Below are 22,070 nucleotides of genomic sequence, written 5' to 3'. Positions count from 1 at the left end.
AGTGTAAAATGGAATGAATAATGACAAGTGAAATGAGTTTTTAGTATTAATGGATTATTAATATTTTTTTCTGTTTTAATCTTCTAATTGTAACTTAGCAGTATAGGTGGGAAAGCATTTACAGGGGCAGAGCTTATCTCCCACCTGTGACTAATCAGCTGGCAAAACCTCAGGTGTTGCCACCCCAAGCAAAATCTGGGTAGGCATAGGGCTTTAAGGAGAGACTTTACCCGTTTCTCCCTTCTTAGGCTCACACTGTAATCTCCACACTTTTGTTGATAGCATGTGTTATGCCTGATTTGAATGCATCGTACCACTTCTACGTGAGTGTAACATGATGAGAAATTGAGCCTAAGCATTTTAAGCTGTTGGGGTCTGCGTAAAAACAACATTGAATGACACAATCAGGGACTCCCTGGGAATTCAGGGAACTATAATTATTAACGTGCCATTAGTGATAAGTAATTATATTCTAGTCATAAAAGTAATTTTGATGTTAGCTGCTGATGCTTTTGCTATTATCCCTCAAAGGAACTATTAAGTGTCACAGATCCATGTAATCTTATGGCAGAGTAAGGAGAAAATGTCTTACTCCAAAAAGAAGTTGAAGAATTGGCCTTAAGGAAGACCAAGCAGCTCAGAAAACTGAGCAGCAGTCTCATTGCAATGGGCCCAGAGGCACAGTGAAAGGCAGGTGGGCAGCTTACCATGGAGGCAGATGCTGATGCTAGAGGCTTTTTTTTTTTTTTTTAAAGTTTGCTATCTGGTTGCTCAGCCCACTGATCTAGGAGAAATACATACACAGTATATGCCTGTGTGCATGTGCGGTATCAAATCTCAGGCAGTGCACTAATGCACCCTGTAATATTTGTGCTTTCTTTGTTACACGTTTAAAGTTTTGTCTTCTTTTCAGCTTTCTGAATGTACTGTTTTAAGAACACTTGTTTGTTAAAATGGCACCTTCTCAGCAGCTAGGTCTGCTTTTTACACTTCTGTGAACTCCACCTGCTTCTTGCAGTGCCAAAGCAGTTTCAGTTTCCTGGTCCCATCAACTCTCTGGATGTGGGTAGGAGGGAGCATCTGATTTCTCTCCCCTTGTTTCTGATCCACCCATGAGTCATTCCAAGTTGATTGTTGCTTTGCAAACTGCTGAGAGACAGTGGGGCTGTAGTGGAACCTCATTTGGACCTGAATGCAACAGTGATTTGGCCTGCTGGGAATATCTGTCACAGCTGATAATAAATGTCGCAGTAAGTAAATGTAGAAAAAAAAAAAGGTGGCTTATTATCACAGGTGCTGAGGGGAAAAGCTGGACCAAAAACATTCTGGATGACTGTTTTTACTGTAGAAGGCAACAGTGAAGGCCACCTTTAAACTTTGTTTTCTGCACTTGGAGAAATGAGGGTCTCTACTTGCCACTATACAGATGGCAAAATAAAAGGTAGCATATAGATTAAAGGAGTTGATAATTACTGCAAAAATCTTCTCTTAAATGGTATGATCACATCTATCTTTGCCCCACACACACATTAGTTTAACTTCCGTGGAAGTTGAATGAGAATACATGTGTACATTTCAGGAGAGAGTTTGTCCTTCATATTAGAAAATGTACTTCAGTGGTAAGTTGGAAACTTTTTGCTTATGCAGGAGGAGAATGCCAAAGCCCCGGGAAGTTAGTGGGTTTAGTCCCATTAACTTTAATGAGATGTGGTAAGTCTCAATAACGTGATGTATCATTACGATCGACTAAAATCAAGAATCTGATAACAGCTTCAGAGTACAGTTGCAAGAGAGTTTTTTAACACTCTCCTCTAGTTACATTAAGTATATAGTGTTACCCTAAGCAGAGTACTTTTTATTCCATCGTGTTGAATATTTTTATTTATGAGTACAGAAAAAGGAGAGAGATGCTGGCACCTGCCATTGTTACAGTCAGTGGGACGGAGCTGTTGTATGCTGAGTGATGTTGGCAAAAGTTCACCTTCAGATTTTCAGTTGGTCCCCTTGGGTAACTGTCTCCATTAGAAGTTATGCAGCTATCATGCCCATCTGTGCTTTCATTTTATAACAAATCACTTCCTAATATTATTAGTATTTTTGTACTCCGTCACAGTATTAGTACTTTTATTTGTAGATGTTATCATATTACCCCAAAGATTCAAGAAATCCATCTGAATGACAACATTTGATTCTCCCGTGTGTAATATGCTCACACTGCCTGCCGCTTTCATTTATATCATATGAGTTACAGTCTGAGCTTGACCTCAAATTGACCCTGTTGCTGGATAAGTGAAAAGGATTTTTGTTTAAAATACAATAAGTCATTTTAATTTATTATATATCTAAATATTAATTAAAACTAAGCCTACTGCCATTCTAGTGTTGCTGTTTGTAAATAGCAAGTGATTGCTCAAAGGCAGATAAAATATTTATATGATGCAAGAAAATCAGACACAGAGGTGGTTTCTAAACTCACAGAAATTAGATTAAACTCCAAAGTTGCACTTGCAAACATCAGTTATAATCAGCTGCTAGACAAAGAGATCATACTTCAGTGAGGACCTTTTCCCCTACTTCTCCTGCCGATGCACCCGTGAGAGTTGTTGAGGGTTTTTTTGTTTTGGTTTTTTTTTTTTAACTTTTTGACCTGTTTGTGACTGGAAATAAGGGAGACAGGGAAGGTAGTTTGATTATTTCCCTTTTTATTCTACAAACTCCCCTGTAAGGCAAGAACAAAGCAGCAAGCTTTGGCAAAATAAACCTCTACAAAGTAAATTTCAAGAATGCCTGTTTACATTTTCTTTCTGACACGTGTTTATGGTGTAGCACTTTGTTGAGTTCCTCTGACTCAGAAGTAAGGGTGGGAACAAGAGTCTTCTAGTGTGGAAAATGCAGGTCTCTGGATGTTTTAAAGAGTACCGGATTACATCAATTTGCCCTTCAAAGCCATTCTGAGTGTTTTCCACAAATAAGTCATCTCTGGCAATGGTGTTTTGCAGTGTCCAGATGAGATTCCAGAGGGGCTATAGGATGCACCTTAAATCTTTCTGCATTTCGGTGGCAAAGCAAGTGGGGAGACTTAGTCTCTCAGACAGTGCTTGTGCATGTAGCAAAACCAAAAGTGATTTCAAACACTTTGTGTGAGAGGCAGGAGGAGAAACAGAGAACAAAACCACATGGTGTGGCCATGTTTCCACTTTGAGGAGCGATAGTCGAGAGCTGGTGTGTGTGTGTTTGTGGTAGGGACTAGTCCGTGTGCTGCAGGCAGAGATGCCTGCTGTGGTACAGCCCAGCACTCAGGAGGGCATGGGCTGCGGCAGCAGGTCCTACTCACTTTTCTAGCATGGTGATGGAGCGGTCTTGGAGGGAGCAGAGGAAAGGCCTGTGCTTTTCCTGTGACATTTGAGGACAATTTTTCCACCTGTGCAAGCAGAATTTACCAATGGGAGATGGTGGGAGGTGGCAAAGATAGGGGATCAGCCACTTGCTGCAGCTCCTGGCTGTGGCTAGGGATGCACAAGCTGGTGGTATGTATTCCCTGTTCAGCCTCCTCCACACATGGAGTGCTCTGACTGCAAACTCCAGCAGGCAGATTTGCATCTACACTTTCAACTTTTTGCTCAGATCGAGCAAAAGAAGAAAAAAAATTTCCTCTCCAAAATAAGGTACTGAATAATGTCCCATAGATGTATCATTTTCACTCATGTTCTGCCATGTAGAATTTGCAGCCTCCAGGGCAGCTGTTTCCTGGCCCTGGCAGCAATATATTGTTGTAGACATCTTTCTGCACCCCAACCAACCACCACATGAGGTGGGCAATGGTAGGCTCAGCCTTTACTTCCTACTGCTTTGCACTAGACCTGTACTCTGTTGAGACCCCCTTCCAGCATTTTTAAAATGATGGAACTATATACTGGCCTTTCTGCCTTACTTGTGTTGTCTGGGATGTTATTTGATTATGGTTATTGTCTCCCTTTTCAAAGGAGTTGACCGAATTTGTATATATGCAATGCCCAAGAGGTTTGGCAGAGGTAAAGAGAGATTGGCTGGTTTTGCTGTTTATACCATAGACCTTACAGTCAATGTGCTCTGCATTTTCAGGGAGGAATAGGGATTTGAGCAATTATCTGCTTGTAAAAAGGAAAATATGGCAAAGCATCCAGCTGTCACTCAGGAGGTTACCCATTCAATTATGGTTGCATTCATCACTTGCCCCAGTTCATTTCCATTGGGAATTTGTACCTGCGAGGTAACAGGCTAAAGGCATTTTTAGATAAAATGTAGAGGTCATGAGACCCGTGCTACTATTCATTTCAGGCAGTAGAAAAATCAAGCAGACTGTGTGTTTAGAAAAGAAAAGAAGTCTTCTGGAATGCAATCCTCAATGCCAAGTACACTTTGTATAGAGTACCATGGAAAAACAGCATTTAAAAATGGAAAGGTCAGGATCCTGACCTGGTTGACTTCCACAAATGGTAAAATATGCTTACTGTGGAAGAAGAATATGTTCTATGGAAGTGCAGGACATGAAAGTGAGAATTAATAGCATGAAGACAATCTTGCCTTGAAAAATGTGCAGGTGGTATTCTTATTAGAAGTTTCAAAGTGCTCTGAATATTCCTAAATGAAGACTCTGATCACATGTAATTACCTTAAGCTTCTGTTATTTTATATTTAACTTTTCTACCTGTTTTTCAAATGAAACAGATGGCTACAATGTCAAGTGCTGTGTGGAACAGGTAGAATTTCTACCTTAAAAGGTGAAGTCTGCTTGACCTGTAGTTCTGTTTGTGTGATTATATAAAATTTAACTGATGCAAAATATGACATGGATATGCGCTTGTCATGACAACTGATGTCAGTCTATTTACAAGTGGCTTGGTGTCACACCTAAATCATGAATGAAATTGTATCAGTCGTACCAAATGGAGTCACTCAGCAATGTAAACTTAATTGAAAATGGAGAAATATTTTGAAATAGAGAACACATCAGTCAGCAATTAAGATGAACTCAAAACTGGTTTGACAGGATGTTCCTTGCAGCTTCCATGTTAGAATTTTGTGAGAATTTCTAAAATGAACCTAATGACACAGCAGAGAGAGGACGTGAAAAATGAGTCCTAGAAGGGCCATGGTGCTCAGTGCTGCTGTGCCTGGGAATTCATAACAGCTTTGCAGAGTGAAATGAATAAACCCCAAACTTGTTATTTTCTGCATGCTTAAGACAGATACTCTGTATTTAAAGATGCTTTTAGTCCTGTGGGTGGCAGAGCACTTATGGGATGAGTGTCTTGTGAATCACTGAGTAATGCTTCTGCTCCATAAAGGTGCATAAATACGTGTGAATCTTCCCCTAAGAAGGTAATACAGCTGTTGCAAATTCAAGGGTTCATTTCTGCACAGCTGAAATAGAAAGCACTTTTTAAAAAATGTTCCAGCTAGGTGTTTATAATGCTGTTCTTAATGTAGTGTCTGAATGTCTCATAAGCAATATTGATCTTGCACTTGTACCATATTGAAGGGGAAAGTATTGAAACCTTTTTACTGGGGAAAGTGATTAGTCGGAATTATATGGCTGGCCAGAAAATGTTATACAGTATTTAGATTAACATTTTTAGTGGAGCTCCAGATCTGAATGAGACTGATAAACAATTTAAAATAATTAGCACTAAATTATTATTCCTTTTGTTCTTAAAAATATTTACTTCTAGCCATATCTAGCCTTGTTACTCATTTGGACCTTGTGAACAGCTTTAGACTACATTCACAGTGAGGTAGCAAAGTGCTGTTTTCCCATTTTTCAGAGAAATGTCAAACAGAGTAAGATAAATTCTGCAGAATAGGAGTCAACCCAGGTGTCCAGACTAGTGCCTTAACCATTAGGTAGTGTCCTGTTTACATTTAACACTATACAAATTAAAGGCCATGCAAATGCTGCCACATAAAAACTGACAGTAAATATTGAAACTTCGATAGATGCAGCTCTAACATTATAGCTTCTGTAGGGGGAAGTTGGAGACCATAGAGCTGAAAGTGCCCTCTGTCATTAACTGCAAGGCAACCTTGCATTTGACATTTCTTATACCAAGTATAATTGTGAATAAAAATAATTTTCCCTTTTTTGTTGGTTTTTTTTTTTGTATTCCATGTTTGGCTCCTATAGTAATAAGTTTTATCTTTTAAAATACCTGTTCCACCTGTCCCATGAGGCACTTGTAGACAGACTTAGGTCACTTGTCGTGTTGCATCTGTATCTTCAAGTAGCAGGTGACTTTGCTTGCTGTGTTATTGCAAGAATATGTGATCCTAAATTGAATAACTCCTTTTCTTTCCCAGGGGGGTGCCTGCTCTTAGTCCAATAGAGAGAGAAGGATTTTTATCTTGACATCAATGCACAGTTTATGCCTCATTCTATTCACAAGGCAAAGCCAAGTTACCTAAAAGTAGCTGGTTTGGATGGATAAATATTTCTTTTAGTATACATTTTTGGGGATGGGGTGGGGGAGGAGTGTATCTTTAGAGTTCAAAAGTATGGATGAGGTCAGGTCCACATGACATACTCATTTTTCTGGCCACTTATCTGATTGCATGCCCTGATCAGAGATATCATTAAATATGTATATGCCTTTGTTCTCATTGAAATTGTGTACTTGAATACTACATTTTCTTTTCAGTATAGCAGATTTTTTCCTCCAGTGTTCTTTTCTCCTCAACTTTTTATATCTAACACTCTAAAAGGACAAGAATTTTAACCCTGCAATGTAATTAAATATGAGGTCAGATCTGGTATTCTGTAATTAAGGAAAAATATTCTGACTTTGAGCCTGTAAAACCAAGTACAAAGCCTGTCTTCCACAAGCAGTGTGATTTCTGTAATAATAAGAAGTCTGTAAAAAGGATACATGTTTGCCTGATGTTCGAGGTTTACATTTAATTACCTGCTTCATCTTGAGTCATTAAAGACATACATATGTTAATTAATATTAATAGTTCTACTCAGATCAGTCAGTTCTATCTCTTCAGTGATCAGCCTACATCCTTACAAATCTAGCAGAAATAGTTACATTTATTTAGAAGTCATACATAGAGTAGGTTATGGCAGGAATCTTTATTTAGAGCCACCCTGTGACTCTTTTACCTGCCTTGCTAAAGCAGTCCTAGTGATGCCCTTCTACTCAAGCAGCTACACTCCACCTGGTCCCTTGGAGAAAGGTTAGCTGAAGGACCAGAAACTTATTTCTCTTAATATCCTTCAAGATAAAAGCCTGTTTTTACAGAGTATGACCTTTGCAGTAAAGTGGACCTATAAATGTAGATACTAGAGGCATTTGCAAGAGTGTTACTTTTGTAGTTTTTTAGGCATTGAGGATATATTTTGTGTTTGCCTGTTTTCATTTCCTTCCATAATTATTTTATATTATGACATGATTTGCCCTTCATTAGAACTTCAAATAGATCTAGACCCCTGGAATTTGGTAAGTCCATCCACTATCGAATGAAAATGCCAAGAGAGGTCAAGTCGTAGAGCAGTAACCCAGCCACAGGGGAGAAAGCTCCTCACTCAGCGCTGCCGGGATGCGGCTGCTTTGGGAGGCTGAGCTGTGTTCAAGGGCAAGTGGAAGCATCCTGTGAAGGGACGGTATCTGCTGGCTGGTTGTGTGCTGTGTTCTGCAGGTAGCAGAAGCGTTAAGGATTGTGCAATGTTGTCAGTTGTGATAAATCAGATGGAGTGGGAACAAGTTGGGAAGTGAATACTGAGGTCTTACAAGTTTCTGAATTGCTGGACCAATTTAAAAGGTACTTGCATTTAACATCATGTTAAAACAGTTAACTTTCTCGTACTATCAATAGTGATGGAGATTGCTAAATTCCAGCAAACAGCTATGTTAGTGACAATTTAAAATTGTGCTAGAAGCTATGGGAGGCCACATGGACAGGAGAATTAATTTCATTGCACACAGGAAGAAATTCAAAGCCCAAGAGAAAATGAAGCTGTATTATACAGGATGTTTAAAAATTTTGCAGCTCAGATAATAAAAAAACCACAGCCGTTGGTTTCACTTTGCAGTTAGTGTGTGCTGGTAACTGTACAGAACTAAGGCTGCGAACAGTGACAGAAGAGGCGAGGGCTGGGAGAAGGCATTATATCAAGGAAAAAAATGTTTGCTTTGAAATTTGCGTGCATCAGCTTTGAGAGAGAAGAAAGCTAACAACTTTTTCACAAATCAAATAAGTGACTGTTTCAGGGACAAAGAAAACTTAGGTAAAATGTTTAAACACTCACACTCCTTTGTAACCTTTTTGGCATGATCAGGAGTCCTCCGATAATGAAGTTGCTGTGTTATAAAACTATTACAATATATACTGGGTAAGCTTGCAAGCAGAGGTGTATATAAATGACAGACTCCTCTAATCTGCTTCAAAAGCTGTACTGGAAATGTTAGGTTACCAAACCTGTTAAAGAAGCACACTAAACTGAGTTTTGCTATGTCTTTTCTTTCGCTATATGCCTGTGGGAAGTGACTACTGGGGAGGTGATTCTTTGTTGCATTTGTGAGAAAGTGGAACTATTGTTTATCCTAGCTAACACACAGCTGTGAATGAAAACATTTTTCTTGCTCTTGCTTAAAAAGAGACAAAAATCACATGGTCTTACTACTTAAAGCAACTGCAAATTGAAGATTTTGCTTCTGATTACCAGTAGTATTGAAACAAAATTGGTCCAAACATTCCTGAACTTTGAGAAAAAGCCTTCTAGATCCAAAGCTGGTTTTGAGTTGGAAACCCAATCCAAACACTTACTGCTAGCCATTATCTGCTGTGCTAAAATTGCTCTCCCTCAGTGATGCTATTACAATCACCCAACTCTTAGGGTCGGTCTTAAGTAGTTGTAGGAATAGTCTTCAAACGAATATTTTAAGAATGACTTGTTTCTGTAACTCCTGATCTCTAGCCCAAGACTTCCTGAATATCCAAATGCATGGAAAATCCCAGATACTTGTGTTTTGTGCTGTGCGTGACAATTTCAGAGGCAGACTCAGCTCATCTTTGACAAAAATCATTGTCCAGACTGTCGCTAAATGTTTACTTAAGATGATGATAACCAACAATATGTGTCGTATTTAATCCGACTGCCTTTTTTTCTTCATTACTTCAGTATTTGTGGGTATTTCTTGCTTTCCTTCAGGCTTGAAAATGTTTTGTAGTGCAGAAACAGCTAGTTCGCTTATTTCTTGATGCCTGCTAAGAGATTTAAGCAACCAACTGCTCTCTGACAACTATCTGCAACCCTTAGCTTGCCTGTGTATAGTTGCGAAGAGAGAAGAAATGTGGAACACAGGCTGTTATTGCCTGACCACAGAGCTGACCACATCTGAGCAGCAGTGACAGCGCTGTGCCCAAAGCCAGGGATGGCTACAGGTTCCTGACCTGGATTATGGTGATTATTTTCTTAAAATCATTTTCCAGAATTTAATGCTCATATTGAATGGAACAAACGATGGATTTTCATTATCCTTTTCCACAGATGCAATGTGTGTTTTCTTTGCTGTCTGCAACAAAATGCAGTCAACTTTATCACAAATTACATCTTTGTATGAGGAAGAATGCTTCTTTAGAGTAACTGAGGCTACTAACTTTTTTTCTTGGCAACATCAGGCTGCAGTTTCCTATAATGAGCCTTATCTGGATTGTTTGCAAAGTGAATGGAGCCTCCTTTTTCCATCTCTCAATGGCTTTTTGTGTCAAATTTCTCAAGAGCAAGAAAACTTTTCCAATCCAGTAGTACTTTCTTACTGAGCTTTAGCTTCAAACAAGTATAATCTCCAAGATATTATAACACCTCTTCAATCTCAGAAAAATCTAGACTAGTGTCTTTAATTGTTTTAAACCACACTTAACCCACTTGAGATAATTCAGCTTACTGGGAAATGTTTCCCTTGCAAAGGAATACTTAAGCTCTGGCCTATGATGCCCTCTTATTGCTGCCTTCGGTATCTTTAGTAAGCTTGGAGGAAAGTACTGGGAGCTATGCAGAGGTTGCAGTGAATTCATAGGACGCCGGTACCTACACTGACTTATAGCCAACTACCTCAAAACAGGCAGTGTGCTCCTTGTGAGGATGTAAGCCAGGAGTTCTTGCAACATTTAATTTCCTAATACAACAGTCTAACTAAATGTTAAGTGACTGTTGGGTTTTGTGCCTCAGCACCTCTGCAGCTTCAGATGGTGAGTGCCCTCACACTTCTGCAGCATCATTGCCTTGTCAGGGATTACACCTGAAGTTCTCAGAATTTTTGTCTTACAGGGATTGCCACACACTCAAATGTGTGGTCACTCGTGGTTACCTCCTTTCCACACCTACCAGTGTAACTGAATTATAAAACTTGTGGATTGCAGAGGAGAATGTAAGTATTCTTGTGTGAAGAAATTCAGACATGGCTTTCAGCAATCCTATATTCTCCACATTACAGCTTGGTGTTAAGGCATAAAGCTGTATTTCTGCTAACAGAAGATACGATAATTCTGCCTGAGGGAGAGTGCTGTGACTGTTGTCTAACTTCTGTGGGCTTAAATGGCTAAACTTAATTGTGTATTGGCAGAGTTTTCCATAGTGAAGAAATAGGGATGCCATGCCAACTGGCAGAAGGGCTGGAAGACATCCAGCCTCACTCGGTGCAGAGGCCACAGCAGCAGCCCTTGCTGCTTGGTGGATGCGTCCCACTGCAATAAGGACGGTGGGGCTGACCAGAGAGTAGATTTCTCATGAAACCTGGTGGCCAGGCTCCGTGTTCAGCCGGTGAGCCGACGTTCCCACCCTGGCGAGTGGTTAACACCAAGAGTAGCTCTTCCGTCGAGCCCAACCCGGCAGCCTTCCTGGAAAAGCATCCTTCGGTGACCACATGCACGCACAGAGGGGTACCTGCGCTGGCCCGGCTCGGGCTCCCTCCCAGCCCCCACGGGGGCCCCCATCGCCCCCTCGGCGCGCAGCCGCCTCGGAGCTGCCGGGGCGGGAGCAGAGCTGTCCCCGCCGCGCCGTCCCGGGGCCGGCGCTCGGCCGCGGTGCACATGGCCAGCGACGGCGGCGGGGATGCGACGCTTCCCCGGGGAGGGGCTGCGACCTTGCCGGCGGCGGGCGGCCCCCGCCCCGCACACCTCCCCCGAGCGGGGGGAGCGGGAGGGAAACCCCCAGTTCCGCTTCCTGACGGCGCCTCGGCCCGGGCGGGGAGCGGCGGCCGGAGCGCGGGGCTGCCGGCGCCCATGGCCGGCGAGCGGACGCGGCGCTTCACTCGGAGCCTGCTGCGCCCGGGGCAGGCGGCGGAGCTGCGGCACAGCGCGGCCACGGCCGCCGCCAGCGGGCGGCTGCAGCAGCGGGTGAGTGCGGGCAGCGCCGAGCGGACCGGGGCGGCCGCGGCGGGGAGCGGGCACCGGCCCAGGTGCGAAGCGCGCTCGGGAGCCGGGGAGGGGCGCGGTGCGGCGGGTGGCCCCGGCGGGCACCGGAGAGGGGGGCGCCGCGCTGGGTCCCCCGGCCCGCACGGCCCCGCCGCCCCGCGCCGAGCAGCCTGCGGGCGAACGCTGGCCGGCCCGCTAGTCACCGCCGGTGCCGCCGCGCCTCCCCGTTTCAGGGCTACAGACAGCAGCTGGTGTCCCTCTCTCTTCTCGGGCTGTCGTCCTTTCTTGAGTTTTTTTTTTCTTGTGAATGAGCGTCTCACGGACAGATGAAGTGAACCGCGAAGACTCGGCTCTCGGTGCCGCAATGAGCCTGATGTGTTCCGGGGGACGGGACCCCGCACGCCAGCTCTCCGAGCAGTTGTCAGTCACGTGATTTTTAGGTACTTCACAGCCCGTAGGGTCGGATATAACCAAAACTACCGAGATGCGTGTGCGCTCTTGGTGATTTCCATTGGAAACCCCATGGAAGGGGCCCTAAAGTGCTACAAAACCAGACTCTGGTCTTCCTAGTAGTGTTAGTTTCTAAAATGCGTTGCGAGAGGCTTCGATGTTTCTTCATCATTAGAATAGCATACAAGGGTTGTAAACTGTTGCCACACTACTTTGATGGTATTTTCTCTTCCCTTTACGTGGTCGTATGTAAGAACTTAACTGATAGGCATGGATGGCAATTCGTAAGGGTTCACAAAGAAGCGTCCACCAACCTTTTTGAATCACTAGCCATTTATGAGTCATTTATTAGCTATTTTTAGATTAAGATCCCCTTTGATTTAGTCATGTGTTATGAGAGATAAATGAGTCTCTAGATGATTTAACATATCATTTCTATCAATTATGTAACTCAGATAAATATTTTCCTTTTCTAGTTTTTCAGGCAAGACAGTTCATGAAGTAGACTAAATAGCTGAAAGAGAGAAAGTTGTAAGTGAAATGCCATCACTCAGCAAAGTTTACCCCATGCAAGTGCCTAAATGCAGTGTGTTCCCTCTCTGCATAAAAGGGGAAATAATTCTGTAACTATGTTCCCATGAAGTTAGGACGCTGTTTCTGCCTTCCGAGGAGCCTTGCCCACTAGAAACAGGAGCAGTGCTAAATCAGACAGTTCATGCTTTCTAGCTATCTGTATACCAAATGCGAGTTGTTTCTTTTGCCTCACTGGATTTGTGAAGCTTTTGCAGTGAACTTTGAAGGTCTTCGTTTCTAAGCTTCTGACATGTGAAAACTTGGTAGAAACTTACTTGCTCTCCTGACGTTCTGCAAAGGTTGTACATGCTGTCAGCCCTCGTCAAATCCTGCAGTGTCTCTACAACTGTACTGCTGGCAGATTTATATGCTCCTGCTCTCTGGGCACGTAGAGATCAGAGTTTGGTCTGTCGTGAAACAGGATACACTATGCTGATAAAGTTTTGGTGGAAACTTTCTGGGAACTATCACACTTGATTTGGTCTCTGCCCAGACACTGCTGAATAGTTGTCCCTTGAGAGAGTGTATTTAAGTCCATATACCAGCTAAACTATTGTATTGTCTAACTGCATTTTAATGTATTATAAATTCAGTTCTGTTAGAAGTCTATTTTGTTCTGCTGTGTCTCTGCTGCAAGAATGCAAACAAAAACAATGAATGAGATTGATGAAGCAAATCTGAATGTAATGGTTTCATTCCCTTGAGGAGAATGGGTTTTTACCGTGTTGCTAACAGATCTTATACTTCTAACTTAAGAATGTAGTATTTATTTACTGCTTGTGCGTTTGAGTTATATTTTATTCAGTCTCTCTTTAAAACATCAAGGCTTCAGTTGTAGGGTGGCAGAAATCATCTACCACTTCTGTGAGTCTGACTCCCTGTTGACTAATGAAACAAACTGGTGCTGGATTTCATCAGGGCTTTTGATTCAATATCTGAGGCAAATGCAGGCAGTTCTGCGAAGATGGTCTTTTAAAGATACTGAAGTTAAGATTTGAAGGCGCCAGGCCAAATTCTGGTTTCAGTTATACTGCTCAGTGGGAGAACTTAGGGACTTCCAGATGTTACATTTTATTCACCAATAGGCATGATGGTTCTGAAGTCTGGGTTGCTTGCTGTGTTGAATATGTATGTCTCTGGGAAACTTAATGAAGTTACCATCTTTTTACCATACTGGTTTGGGTTGACAGTAGTGTTGCATGTGAAAGGCAAATTCTTACAAAATACCTTATGCTGAGGACTCATGCTGGGGTACAAAGCTGTTATGTTCAGGGTTAAATCTTTTCTAGCTATATCAACTAAGAATGAGCAGAACTGACCATTGTTGTAGAAGATCCCTTGGCAGCCGTAACAGGGGGTTGCTGGTTGTCCATAGCCAGGTTTGGGGCTGCCACGTGGAGCTGTGATGTTCTGTGCTGGGCAGTGATCGTTGCCTCTGGACCCTCAGCAGAGCGTCAACGCTGGCAGGTATTCCAGGGAGGCTCTGCTGGCTTGTGTGCCTTTCACATGGGGACACTGGGGTGGCACAGCTGTTGCAGTAAGGCTGTTGTGTTGCTATTGTAGAAAACCCCCACAGGACCTGAAATTTCTGGCTGAACTTGTACTGACTTTTTTGTACTAGAAGTAAATATTCTTACAGAAGAGCAAAATCTGGTGTATTCAGTGAGGTGCATTGGTTTTTACCACATCTTGCTGTGGATGCATCAGCACCTTATATTCCAGTTATATCTGACTTCTGCTGGAGTGTCCCGAAAGTTGACACAGCTGTTGTCAAGAGTCTGCAAATAACTGGCTGCTACAAAGTTGGGAAACTGTAAAGGTGTAAAATCTAAATAATTAAGTGTAAAGGTGTAAAGAATTAAGCTTGCAGTACTGCTCTTTTATATGTGCTACACTGAATTGTAGCTGGGCCTCTGTCAGCGGGATTTGTCACAGCCCCTGCAGTCAGGGTCATTTGTGTCTTAGCAGTTTGGTAAGAGCCTGGGGATCTAATGCCTGTTTGACACTAACTGTTTTGGAGAAAAGTGGAGTGTTGTGTCTTTTAGCTTTTTACTGTCTTTCAACATAGTGCTTTTTCTTTTGTGTACTTTCCCTTTTGCTCATATTTATTCGTTTAATATGGGAAAAACAGTTGCTATCATTCAGCACAAAAAACTGTTTGTAGAAAGAAAAAAAAGAGTCAGTGTAATCAGGGGAAAGGGGATGGCAGAAGTAATTATGTTTATCATTTGGAATTGTATCTTATACGAGAGGAACTTCTGTAGTGCCTGAAAGACAGAAAGTGGAAACAGAGGTTGAGGGTGGAATATGTGTGTATATTTTGTTGGTAGGGGGTAGCGACTGCAGTGGTTTGGCACAAATAACATATTCTACGTTAATTACCAAACTCTTCAGCGGGTGGAGGGAGTGGTGCTATCAGGTGTTAATGGTGTGTGGCACTACTTCAGGTTGTTTCCATAAGCACCTAGTTAAGCTTTCATGTAGAAAAGGCAATTCCGCGAACTAGTCAGTGAAACAGATCAGCATCATCTAGAAGGTAAATAATTTATTGTATTTTGAAACTTTGTTGTGAATTTCTTTGTGTCTTCTAAAACAAAAAGGCTTGTTGGAAAGTTGCTTTATAAACATTCACTACCATTTCCCAGGAAAGCTGAATAGCTGTGCACCAGAAAGGGATATTAATAGGTCTGTTGCTTTGTTTGTGTCTATAGGTGCAGCAGTATTTCACTGGAAGTTTTTAAAATAGGGATGGGCCAGTTAGTACTCCTAGAAATAAGCTTGGTAGCTGCTTAGCTAATATTAAACTTCATGTTGTGCTATTATTTCCAGATCGCAATTAATTTGGCTAAGTACTGCTGGCTGCAGTACTTATCCTTTACATCAAGTATTGTGGCACTGTTTTTATAAGAGCTGTGGAGGGTCATGCTGCTGATCTCTCTTCCATACTTAAACAAGTTAATAGCAGTCTGGAATTGGGCTGTTGCTCCATGTGTCTGTGTTTCATGGCTTTTTTTTTTTTTTTTTTGGCAGAGGTTTCTTTCCATCACATTTCAGCCAAGCACAGAGTTGTGGTGTCCAAGAGCCTCATACGGGCTCTCTCAAGTGGAAGGCTGGATTACATGGCTTTTCTTCCCCCTTTTTCTTCTCTCCTTGTTGTTTTACCTGGGACCACTGTAATTCCTCCATGAAAGAATGAATTCCAGTTGTTTTCAATGTGTATTTTATGTGGTATGTTCTTCACAAATAATAAAGTCTCTATTTATATTGCCACTGTATGTTTCTAGCTTTGGGTAGGTAATAAGCTGCTGGTGGGGTTTTTTTGTGACTCCAGTGGCATATTGTAGTCTCTTAAGAAGAGTGATGTGTATTGTTTGTAGCCTCACAGAGAACACCCACTGCCTTGGTACCCTGGATAGTTTTGTCAATTTCTGTGCTGATTTCTTTAACGTCTTGGCTCTTTCTTATTATTGTGTTTTCTTTGGTTAAGGCCGAGGTGATAGCCTGGTGAAGTAATCTTAAAAGCACGTGCATGGAGTGAAAACGTCATTCTATTTTGGTGGTTGAGGAGAGACAGAGTTTGTTCATGGCACAGGCATAAAGGAATATTATCTGCAGCCTGAGGTTGGTGAACATTCTGCTTTTGTGAGCCTTTGCATTTGAGATAAGTTATGGTTTGCTCAGAGCGGACAACTTGTCAGGCGTATTTAGGATTTTAGATGCCTGTTATGAATGCAGTGTGATGTTGAAGTATTAAGCAAATTGTTTATATTTGTACTTTACCTGTGAACCTTGTTCATGAATCTGTATTACAAAATTTATCTTTAATTAATATCCTGTACAACATGCCTTACCTGTTCACAGACAAGACCCATGTTATTTGCAAGTGGTTTCCTTTCTCTGCAATGTTTTTAAGTGTCTGACAAGTAATTTTGTAGCTCTTCTTCAGCTGTGGCGTCCCAAGCACGCTTGCAGTGCTGTGGCCCTGAAAAGGATCTGATGGTTTTCAGCTGGCTGCAGAGCCCAGATGTGAGGCACAGCAAGCAAAGGGCAGAGGCGAGACTGCACCGCTTGCACATTCTCCAGCTGCTCAGCTCCCTCCTCTGCAGATGGACAAAAGGGCCAAAGTCTTCTCCTGAGCAATTCTAGGAACTTCATCTGAGACTGGCACTGAGGATTAAATTGATGCAGAAATGAGGAGAAGGAGATAAGAGAAGGGAAACCTCAGAGAGGGTGGAGACGGAGAGGGGAAGAAAATGTTTTAGAAAGAAGTTTAAAGCATTGGAGAAAATGGGGGAAAAGAGAAAAGACTTTGTGGGGAAAGAGAGGCTGAAGAAGACAATAAAACGAAGAAAAGAAATGAAGAGAGCTGCAAGAAAGATTTATCAGGTTGGTGAATAACTCGTGCAAATAAGCCCTTAATGTGCAACCCCAGGCAGTCAATTAGTAGGTAGAGAGACCCAGGCACTCGGATTTAAATACAGAGTTCTTACTGTTGTCTTGAATATGTCACTTGACTAACGCTTTGTTTTAAATTCATGGGAAGTGAGTCAGCTTGAGTAACTCAAAATGCTCTCAGTTTATAGAAGCCACATTAACTTTTTTCCCGTTGCTTACAAGGTTAAATAAGGGGTCTGTGGAGGAAAAGAATGAACAGCAGTAGAAAAGACAAGGAGAATCCGGAAAATTAAGCCTTGTGTTGGCTTTGGAGGACAGTTGCGCAGAGAGAAGGTTTAATATTGTTGTGGTTTATAACAGGCAGTTCTGCAGTGCGTATGTCACTTCCAGAAGTCAAAACATGTTTGTAACTTTTCTAGCACAAGGTCAAAAGGCTATGGAATAGTGACACAGATGTGATTATTACACAGATAACAAAGACTTACTTGCAGTGTGTGTGATGTTTCCAGTTTAGGATTGCCTGCATTTCACAGAACTCAACAATAATTTTCTGAAGCTAGATTATATTTGCTGTCTCTTTTATACCAACTGTGTATTCTTGTATTCGCAAATGCCAACTTTATCCCTATCTTTGTTTATAAGAAAAGCATAACACTGGGAGCTAACTGCTCAAGAGCATGCAATGAATCTATTGTAAGAGTCTTAGAATGATTGTCGCAGAGTTCATCCCCACCATGGACTGTTCTGCCCCATACAGCTGAACAACTTGCCTGACTATTAAAACTGTTTCATAGTCTGCCCCCTGTTATAATTTCTGACACAGGCAAATTTTTCCCTTTTATGTTAAATGTAAGAAAACTGAGTGCCGCTGCCTTTTGTGTGCTCGCTTAGTGTAAATGACTTCTGCTCCCGTTGGCCCTTTCCGGGCAGAACACAAACGGGCTCCAAATAGGAGGGCAGCAAGCAGCACTAGTGCTAAACCGTGATGAGTGCCAGTGAAGCCTTCCAGAGCCGTTCTCTTATAGGAGAAACTTGGAAGGTTTTTTCTTCATTTTCCACTCTTCTCCTTTGTTTTTTAATTTGGGCTTACAATGCAGGAATCTATTATTTTTCCCCTCCATGTCAATGATACATAATTGCAAGCTAAATACATTCTTTAAATATACTTTTAGTAGATTACTCCTTATCTCTGGTACCTTTTTTTTTTTTTCACTTATGATATATACAGGCAAGAGGTCAATATTGCTTTTTTTGTTCTTAAATTTTACACAGGGCTTTACAAATATAGGGGGAGAGTTCCCTTGGAGCACTGGGGATGGTGCTGCCCAGCCTCTCCTCCTCAACTTCTCCCCTGGGAGTATGTCCAACCTCCTTGCTTGGGTGCTGTAATGTTACTTTTCAGCTGGAACCCAAATACTTCATGTTTTGGAACACAATGTAATGTTTTGAGATGACACAATGTAGATGTGCTTTAAGCTTGTATAAAAATAAATCAGATGAGGAAATCTGGATACATTTGTGACATGCGCGGGTTCACACTGTGCAGACAGTGGTGCGAACTGGAGCTGCTGTCAGGGGGATCCCAGGCGAGTATAGGGAAACAGAGATGGATGCCCCCCTCCAACAAGAGCCTTCTGCTGCCTCTGCGAAACAAGGTTTTATTTCTGCAGACTCAAAACAAAGCTCCAAAAATGAAAAAAATACACCGTATTACATTTTAAATTACTAATTCATTTGTTATTAATTAACAATTAGCTTACTGCTAGATTTTTCTCCCCACCACTGTTGCACAGTTGCTATTATACGGTTTGTACAGAAATTCAGTGAGCTGTCAACGCTGTAGTGTTTTCCTTAATTCTGAGTGTATTATAGTTCTCCCCCTCTGACTTCATGGTGTGTGGAGCAAGTACAAGGCGATTCCATCATTCAGTCTGAAATGGGCTTTTCAGCTTTGAGAGTGATGTCAGCTGACTTAAAGCAAACATGATTCTAGGTTACTTTGACATGTTGACCTAGATTAAATGATGTAGATATAATGAAATTTAATGAATGCAATGGAGTTGGATACGAGGGGGGGGTGAAAGAAAAGCTTCCTTTTTAAGTGTTACTATTTATCAACAAGAGTAGTACAGAAATGTTCTTTCTGAAACTGGAATGACTAGATATGTTTAGAATAATAAAGGAAAAAAAACCCATTTGTTTATTATCTTTGGGTTTGGTTAACCATGGTGGATTTTAATTTTTAAACTGTCATCATTTAAATGCATTGTTTGCCCTTGTATGTTTTCTGCTAGATGTTCCTATTTTTGCAACTGTGATGTGTGTCAGCTGATTTTGAGGATTGTACTTCTAATTTATAGGCAAGAATGAAATTCTGGACTCTAGAGTGTCTCACAACATGTGCCTCTGCTTCCCCTAGGACTAAGTTAAAGCCTCACCATGTGAGGAGCACAGTGGATCTGCAGAGACCAGACCTAGAAGCATCTCTTTTCCGAAAGGTGTCTGGAACACTCTAATTATGGGTTAAATGTGTCTGTGTTTTGATGCAAGTTCCTCAGTGATCTTTGTTCTAGATTTTTTTTTTTTTTCTTGTTTTGGGGGGAGAGGTTGGGATGTTTTGAAGAAAATATACTTCTAAAGTGTGAGAAGCTTCTCCTGTGATTCGTTTTTTTTGCCAAGCTCTGGGACGATTTTGAGGGGTTTGTAAACCTTACAGATTTCAAATCCTGCACTCTCCACTTAAATTCTTTTGACTTCCAAAAAAATTATTCCTAAAAATTCAGACCAGAGTTTCGTACTTTGCATGAGTTAGAGGAATCTTTTATGAGCTGTGGGTGGTTACCAGCAGTTTTCCTGTGATACTTTTACTGACTTCTTTGTATTTCTTCTTGATCTAAGGTTTAGTTTCCCTTGCCTTTCTGTCTCCTGGTTTATTTTCTACATTCACTCTGTGACTAGAATTATTGCAATACAGGACCAGTATAAAGCTTATCACTTGAAAGCTCTGAAGTACAGCCTAGTTGGGATTAAAGTGGACCACTGTGCCTGTGATGCTGGGCACAAGCCCTGCTTTTCTTGCCCCTCCCTGTTTCTTGCCCTGTTTCCCTACTCTTGCCCATCAGCTGTTGCACTGCTCTTCCCTTTCTGCCCCAGACCCCTTCTCTGTTCTCTCTTATGTCTAGTTTATGTTGGATTTTTAGATAGAACCTCTCCACTGTGTGGATGTTTTGAAACTCTCAAAAAATGCTTCCTGTCTCTATTTTTAAATGAAACCTCCATTTGTTTCAGAATTGATAGGGGCATGATGCATGTCTCTTCCTTGGGCATTAAAGTTGGTGTCCATTGGGGATACTGGGCTTATTTAATCATTGGCATTTATGATGGCATTATTTGGTATTAAATGTGTTTGTAGAGTGTTTATACTCCTTTGATACTTGTGCAAGTGCTTGCTGGGGAGTTGGATGGGGGAGGAAATTTGGGACCTACTCCCTTGCGAGGTGTCTGAGCAGGAGGACGTGTCTTTATCCTGACCCTTGCAGGCTCCTGACCCCTCACTGCGGCGTGTTTGGTGCTGCTGCAGCTGGAGGTGGGGGAAGTGAGCACACTGGAGTGCTCTGGTTTGCAGATGACGTGTCCCCTAAGGTGTGTAAAAGAACAAGTATTCTTGGAGAAGGGACATGAGGAGAGGCAGGGGGAGGACTGCTATGGTATCTTCTGGCCACAGTTGGCATGGGACAGAGCCTCAGTGGCTTCTAACCCTGAAACTACTTTCTCCATCCCTTTCTCCTGCTGTGAGACACTTGTTGCTGCTTCTTCCTTATCCCCTCTCCACCCTCTCGCTTCTTGCCCTTTTAGCCCTCTGCAAGCTCTGGCAGCCCCAGTGGAGAGTCCAAGTCAAAAAGTCAGCAGAACAGAGAAAGGCAAGGCAGCTTATGCCCAGATATTGTGTAAAGCGTACGTGCAGTTTGAGAGAGGGAAGGGTGCTAGTCCTCTGCATCCCTCTTCTCTCCCATTTAGAAGCAAATGGAGCGCATTTTCCATGCTAAGAGTAGGTGCAGGAGGAGGTATTCAGAGTTTGTTGAGTCTTTTATAGTGGAAGTGATGGGCTGAAGTCAGCCTGGGGGCTATCAGTTGGTCTGTGCTGGTTTAGATAATAAATCATCCTTGGAGTCTGTCCTGTGAAAGAGTTTTCTCCATTGCTGTGCAAGTGCCATGGCACATGTCAGGCTTGATGTCTTTTGTTAGGAATGTCTCTGTTGCTTTTCACAGGCCATAAATTAGCTTGTGATATTTGTAGCAATATCAATCTCTCTTTGAAGATAGAAGTGTACAGTCTTTTTCCTTGCTGCCTTTTTTTTTTTTTTTCTTTTTTCTCTCCACTTGTAAGAGCCTCAAAAGTGGTTCAGGGGTCAAAACTTGGCCATCCTTGGAATGGAACTGTGTCATGGCTTTGAACTTTCAAGCTATGCTGAATAAAATACAGAAAAGCGTGCAGTACAAACCCACTGTGTGTTGACAGGGAGAGACCTTGGGAAAACAAGTCCTGGGTCACATCTCTGATTCTGTGTGCAGAGAGAAAGGGAGTGATGAGTAAGTATTAAAAACAGTAATGAGCAGACTTTGATATTTATTCCAGAAAATCATGTGGTCCGTATCTTTTGTATTCACATATTTGCAATGCATACTAAAATATGTGCTGAGCTATCATGTCTCCATTGTCAGTATATAGGCACACTTTTTTCCTTCCATTCATGTGTAGCAGGTGGACTTCCAGCAGCAGATAAAGAGCAATTTACAGTAACAACACAGAAGTGAAATATCATACACAGCTCTCATCTGAAAGCAAGTTACTAAAAAGCATCTGCCTGTTCCAAAGCTCACATCTCACTTTAAGGAGCAGTTGCCTTTTGCATGAGTAATAGTTGTTTTTCTCCTAGAGCTGTGTGATTGTATGGTGTTTGTGCTGACACCATTTCATTAAACAGCTAAAATTGCAAATACTGGTAGAAACTAAGTCATAGAACATTAAGTAGAATTGAATGATACTGGTCTCTTCAGTGCTCCTTGATTTTTATCCTCAGAGCTTTCTCAGAATCAATCAGAACTGTTCTGGAAGTTAGTTAGGAGAACTTACCAAAGGGAAATTCAGGGGATATATGAGCAGAAATTTAGCTTATCCTCTTTCCTGGTCAAATAATAGCCTATGGCTTAACAGCTCATTTTGGAAGTGGAAGAAGATGGGATGACTTTTTTATGTAGGA

The 22,070-nt window shown here is 41.9% G+C and overlaps 1 protein-coding gene across 1 annotated transcript in view; it reads left to right on the top strand.

Annotated features, from left to right (window-relative positions):
* The first annotated feature begins 11,259 nt into the window (after positions 1-11,259).
* Positions 11,260-22,070, top strand: part of DOCK10 (dedicator of cytokinesis 10) — a 156,667-nt gene continuing 145,856 nt past the window's right edge. Inside the window, exon 1 of the mRNA XM_065640258.1 lies at positions 11,260-11,373. Coding sequence (XP_065496330.1) covers positions 11,260-11,373 — 114 coding nt within the window. The remainder of the gene's footprint in view (positions 11,374-22,070) is intronic.

Source organism: Caloenas nicobarica, chromosome 8 (assembly GCF_036013445.1).
Source record: "Caloenas nicobarica isolate bCalNic1 chromosome 8, bCalNic1.hap1, whole genome shotgun sequence".
NCBI classification, from domain to species: Eukaryota; Metazoa; Chordata; class Aves; order Columbiformes; family Columbidae; genus Caloenas; species Caloenas nicobarica.
The sequence above is the reverse complement of the archived record's forward strand: the minus strand, read 5'-3'. Positions and strand labels throughout refer to the sequence as shown.